This window comes from Medicago sativa, chromosome 5, assembly GCF_051527215.1.
Source record: "Medicago sativa cultivar Bolivia chromosome 5, Bolivia_mono, whole genome shotgun sequence".
NCBI classification, from domain to species: Eukaryota; Viridiplantae; Streptophyta; class Magnoliopsida; order Fabales; family Fabaceae; genus Medicago; species Medicago sativa.
Genome location: NC_140753.1, coordinates 28,298,109 through 28,303,978, shown reverse-complemented (window position 1 = coordinate 28,303,978; position 5,870 = coordinate 28,298,109). Strand labels below are relative to the sequence as shown.

General features: G+C 33.1%; 1 protein-coding gene across 1 annotated transcript; it reads left to right on the top strand.

Annotated features, from left to right (window-relative positions):
• The first annotated feature begins 800 nt into the window (after positions 1 to 800).
• Positions 801 to 3,668, top strand: LOC146921541 (uncharacterized). Its single transcript, XM_085714926.1, has 3 exons — positions 801 to 1,533; positions 1,958 to 2,479; positions 3,176 to 3,668. Exons 1-3 carry the CDS (start codon positions 1,026 to 1,028, stop codon positions 3,466 to 3,468), a joined length of 1,323 nt encoding a protein of 440 aa, XP_085571052.1. The 5' UTR covers positions 801 to 1,025; the 3' UTR covers positions 3,469 to 3,668.
• Positions 3,669 to 5,870: the final 2,202 nt, after the last annotated feature.

The following is a 5,870-nucleotide window of genomic DNA, read 5'->3' as shown; positions in this document are numbered from 1 at the left end:
CCTTTAATGTACTTAAAATATAAGTTGTTTGTTGGCTTTAATGTATTTAAAAGATAAGTAAATGATAAATTAAATTATTTACATGAAAAACAATGATTAGTTGAGATAGCAACAAAGTTATCACAAATTAAGATAAATGCTAGTAATATACACTTTTCAACACCCTCTTTTTGATTGGTTACAATTCACATGTGACTTATCAAATTTATATAAGACCTACATAAATTGGTGAAACTCATGTGAATTTTAATTAATCAAAGAGTGTGTTGAAAAATGTATATTAAAATATTATGTTGCTAGTATTCCTCTACAAATCAATGATTCAAAGGTAGCGATCGTTTGAGACTCAACCCACATTTTTAATTTCTCAACCAATATATTAGTATATTTTTACATAAATTATTTAATAAAACATTAATATATAATATAATAAATTTATACGTATAACGTTTATTGGAGCATAAAATAAATAAGAATATTAAGTTGACACATTTTTTTCACACCTTATTTGACATATCATTTTAACAATTTCACCTCATATAAAAGAGAGGTGTGTGCCAATTATGGTGGTGAATCTATCACCACTCAAAAATAAAATGCTGAATTTCATGAGTAAGACAAAAATTATTTTATAATAACAGCATTGAAATAAGATTATACATACATGTCAAGATGTCATGGGGTCAGTCAGCATTTAAAAGTTCACTCTCTGCTGCCACTGGTGCCCCTACCCCTCTAAATAGTACTAATGGTAAATAAGGGTTGAATATAGGACAGTGATGAAAGAGTGAAAAAACCTTGTGGAGTTTTCCTGTTTCTGTTTAAAAAAAAAGCACCTTTGCTGTCCAGGTCTCTTTACCCTTCCTTCTCACTGCAAAACTTTTTTCTCTTCACCTTACACTGTCTGTCAAACTTTGCTTTCTCATGTTACATAATATAGTCTCCAACAACATCACACAAAGATTTATTAATATTCTTTTGTTACATAGCTTTTGTCTTGTCAGAATAGATAGTGAAATGAACTCATGGCTAGCATGATCTCTTCACAAGAAAACCAATCTCTTTCTTCTTCTTTTTCATTTCCAATTTCTTCTATGCATATGGTATATGCAGACCTCGGATCTCTCTCTATCAACACAAACTATGGTGTTGTTTCAAGTTTAGACAAAGAGAGTAAAAATAGCTATGCCTATAAGAGCTTTGTGATGGAGAATGGTAGCGTCTTTCCATTTATGAGTGAGTGTCTTTCCAAAAGATATGAAGAACATAACATGGAGGATGATATGGAGGGAAAAGGTTCTTATTGGAGTGAGGAAGGTGAAAACAGTGAGAAAATAAACCATAATAACACTAACTTCAATGATGAGTTAGAGAACCCTAATGGAAGTGGCAAAGAGGAAGATAATGGACAGTCTAGTAAATGTGCAAGAGGGCATTGGAGGCCTGCTGAAGATTCCAAGCTTAAAGAACTTGTTGCTCTTTATGGTCCTCAAAACTGGAATCTTATAGCTGAAAAGTTGGAAGGAAGATCAGGTCTTGAAAAAAAACTATTATCATGTGTAATTAATAATTGATATATAAATATTTTTATATCATGTATGTTTGAATTGACGGTGACTTTGGGAGACGGTATGTTATTGTGATTTTGGCACGAGCTATACTTTTAAGCTTCAACAAAATCACGATGCGACTGTGATTTTGTCAAACTCTGATTCCAAGCATGCTCACAATCTTGTTTCTTGATATATACATGATACATCTTGAAAAACTAAATTTTTTTTTTCTTTCTGTTTTCTCATTTAGTATGTGTTCATATAGTTTTAAATTTCGGTTGCAAAAATTGTTATATTGCAGCAATAATTACAATTTAAAACTATGCGTATAAAAACTTTTGAAGAGATGTATATATTTGGATTTTAGAACTTTCTTTTTAATTTTTTTTTTTTTGTATGCGAAGGCAAGAGTTGTAGGCTAAGATGGTTCAACCAATTGGATCCAAGAATCAACAGAAGGGCATTTACCGAAGAAGAGGAAGAGAGACTTATGCAAGCACATAGAATTTATGGAAACAAATGGGCAATGATAGCAAGACTCTTCCCAGGAAGAACAGACAATGCTGTGAAAAATCACTGGCATGTTATAATGGCAAGAAAGTACAGAGAACAATCCAGTGCATACAGGAGAAGAAGATTGAGCCAAAATGTTTACAGCAGAATGGAGCAAAATCCAAGCTTTGGCCGCAGAGACACCACAACAATGGAAACAGAATCATCACCACCTTATTTTCTCAATGGAGCCCCACTTGGGAATAGTGTGTCCATTTTCCCATATGCTACTTCTTTCCAACATTGTGCTCCTGGTGGTAGGGTTGAGTATGGTTTAAATGTTTTACCTCACATGAGTGGTGAGAGAGAAGCTATGCAAGGACCCCTACATGTTGGTTTGTATGCTCAACAAGCACCTTTTGATTACTTCTCTGGTGTGTGTTGTTTCTCTCTAAATCCTTCTCTTTTTGCCACTTCATATTCTTGTAGGAGACACCATGGTTTTTATAAATTGATTTTGTGGTCACGGTTGTTGTTATGCTGCGTATTCTTTATAAGTGCATTGCAATATTTAAGTTCGCAACATAACTTCAACCGTGATTGCAATTTAGAACATTGGAATTTATCGAGTAGACTAGAGACGAAAACCTAGTTTTTTTTGTGTGTAAACTGGGCATCCTCTGCGCGTAACTGCAGAGACTAATCCCTCGAGTATTGTGGGACTCAAATGGGCAGCAAAGTCTCCCAAAGAGTTTTAACGCTGCTGCATGCCCAAAACTGAATTCAAACCTAGGAACTTAGTTAAGCTAGAAGAGACCTGTTCCATCTCATCTAAGCAATCTTGGTAGACGAAAACCTAGTTGATTCAACATACTATCATTTTTCTATTTTCTATAGGAGAATCAAGTTAAAAATATTTTTTCATAGTTTTAAATTGCGATGACGACCACAATATTAGGTCTTTGAAATCTCTGCAACAATATAAAAATTGGCAGCATAATTATAACTGCTTGATTAGTAACAATCACTAATGTAAATATAACCCTTCATTATTTGTCACACATATGCTATAAGCATGTTCTTTTGTAGTTTCACTCCTATTAATTAACATAATTTGGTTTAATTTGAAGTTGGTAGAAGCAATGACATGGTGGAAGAACCATTCAATCAGATCAGATACTGGGATGGCACTAATGATGAATATCAACAACAACAACTATCTAGTGTCTACCATCATTATCCTCAACAATATTTGATGACAAAGCAAAATCAAAACAATCACAATTTTCACATTTTCTCAAATTCATCAGCATCAGCAACATATCATAATGCAGGAAACAGTGAAAAAGTTCTGAATGATGACACCCCAGATGCTGTTGAAACTCCTCAATTTTTTGACTTCCTTGGAGTAGGTGCTACATGATCTTCAAATAAGTCCAAAAAAAGCTGCAGAATTTTCCACGGAAGTTGCTCAATATAGGTGTGGTCCAACAAGTCATTCATTTCAGAGGAAAATAGAAAGGATAGTTGCTTTAGTTTGGTGACTGTGTCACTTTACTCACGTGGAACCTTTTTCCAACTATTTAAAAATTAATGAGAGTTTAATTTATTTGATTATTTTAATCTTCTTTTGATTCTTATTTTTATGGCATTTTCTTTCTATATATGGTACTTTGGATGCCTCCAAACATGTCTGAAACATTCTGTGTTACTATGGAATGTATGGCTAATCTGTTTAGAGTAATATGAAAAATGATAATCAAACAGTTGCTCTATTTTTTTCTTTTTGAAAACTTGATATCTGATCTAAAAATCGACTAATTTGAGGGGATCAATTCCACAACTCACTTGCAGCGCCCTTAGCTCTGTGTGTATGTACGGACCCACCAAAATTAGCACTAAGGAATCGGACCTAAAACTTGAGAGGAGGAAACTCCAGGATTTCAATCCAGTCACTAGGTCAACCCCAAATGGATTATACAAATGTTGTATTAAAACAAAAGATTATTAGTTGATATGCAAAAATTATTTAATACATTTTCTTTTTCAGCCATGTTTTTTTTAATAATAGAAGGTCTCAACATTCTCATAACTTCACCCTAACACATTCATTCAACCACTAAATCAATCTTATAACCTCTAGATTTGTCCTTGTAGATAGAGGGGATATACACCATTTGAGGGGTGGTGATGTAAAAAGTGTCAAGGTTAAATTAACTTAAAAAAGATAGGCAAAAAGGGGGGGATGGGAACTGTTGAGAACATCACTTTCTCATGGGCCTGCAATGCAATAACTAAGGCACAAATTCTGCAACTGACTTTATATGTACATTCATAATGGGGAACTGTTCAATATCCTTCTATCATCACCAGAATCTTTGTGTGAATTCATGCCAATGCCAACTATGTGTAAGAGTACGCTTGTTCCTTTTTTTTGGTGGTGGCCGAGGTTTGAACCTCGGACCTTGCATATTTTATGCATTGTCCTTACCAACTGAGCTAAGCTCACGAGGACAGAGTACGCTTGTTCCTTAAGCACGGTAATCTCTTCCCCAGTATTCGTGATAAATAAATATATGTTTGGTTTGTAGCAATAAATATATGTTTGGATGTCCAAAATAATATACATTTGTCCCATATGATCCCCTTTTGTTACCTTTGATTTCAATGTGATTCGTTTATAATTTTTCAACATAAAACCAAAATAAAGTAAATAAAACACACCATTAGGACTTTTTGAATTTCTATTTGAATAATAATTAATTATTTGATATTGATCCAATAATTAATAAAAAGGACATCAATTGTAAATATAAGACTTAGCTCAAATATACTATCTTATTCAAAATCAATAAGGTCCATTTCATTTTCTATCCCACGAACACCACTTCTAATTAACCAAATCATTATTTTCATGTTTCCTGTTACAAATATTTTCTAACAAAATCAAGTGACTGCTATTATGAAGGAAAAGAAATGAATGAAAATATCATTGTTTTATTAATGAATGAGGAGTATACAACATCTATTTATACCGGAAAGAGTTCCCACACTAACTATTGAAGTCTAACTAGTAGAGAATTCTATGAACTAGTGACGGTTTTTAATACAAGTAATTGTCTTGTATACTAAAATGAATGTGAATCTCTTTATATTGTAGTAGCCCCCTTAAGTTGGAAGTTGAAAAATGGAAATCAATCCCCTAACTTGGATAGTAGCAGATTAAATGGCTGAGATAGCAAAGATTTTGTAAAAAAATTGCAATCTGGTCCTTTGAAATAACCGGAAGTAATTTCACGATGACCACATGTAATTTCTCCTTCCTAATGTGACAATCAATCTCTAAAACTTGTTAGCTCAAACCCTAATAGACAGAGCTATAATGTAAATTGAAGTAAAAAAAATCAGTCACAAGAAAGTGGTGTTAAATTGTAAGCCTTTGAAAATTTTGGCTGTGTATTAGCTTTGAAAAGAGATTCAGATTTGATGATTTGAAATATATATGTATCAAACTGAATTTGATACTTGTAGAGATTGGATGAATTTGTTTGTTTTTGAACTACCAAATAAATGAAATAATGGATAGAGAAGATGACACAAGGATGTTATCCTAGTCCACCCTAATTAAGCTAGACCAATCCTCACAACTGTGAGATTATGCAATATTGGTGTTTGAGATGCCCTCTCAAATTCTGCACTTTTTTTTCTCTTCTTTTATTTGTGTAGTGCAAGTATACACTCTCTCAAGCAATACTATAAAAGATCGAACCATGAGTGCTAAGGTGATGTAGCTTTTTGCGCTTTTCAGTTTGTAAACTTGTTTTG

What these genes read in the sequence shown, in the direction of transcription:
- LOC146921541 (XM_085714926.1), top strand. Translation starts at nt 1,026, where the DNA reads ATGGCTAGCATGATCTCTTCACAAGAAAACCAATCTCTTTCTTCTTCT. An exon ending in AAAGTTGGAAGGAAGATCAG is followed by an intron (nt 1,534 to 1,957) that starts GTCTTGAAAAAA and finishes TTGTATGCGAAG; the next exon opens with GCAAGAGTTGTAGGCTAAGA. An exon ending in ACCTTTTGATTACTTCTCTG is followed by an intron (nt 2,480 to 3,175) that starts GTGTGTGTTGTT and finishes TTTAATTTGAAG; the next exon opens with TTGGTAGAAGCAATGACATG.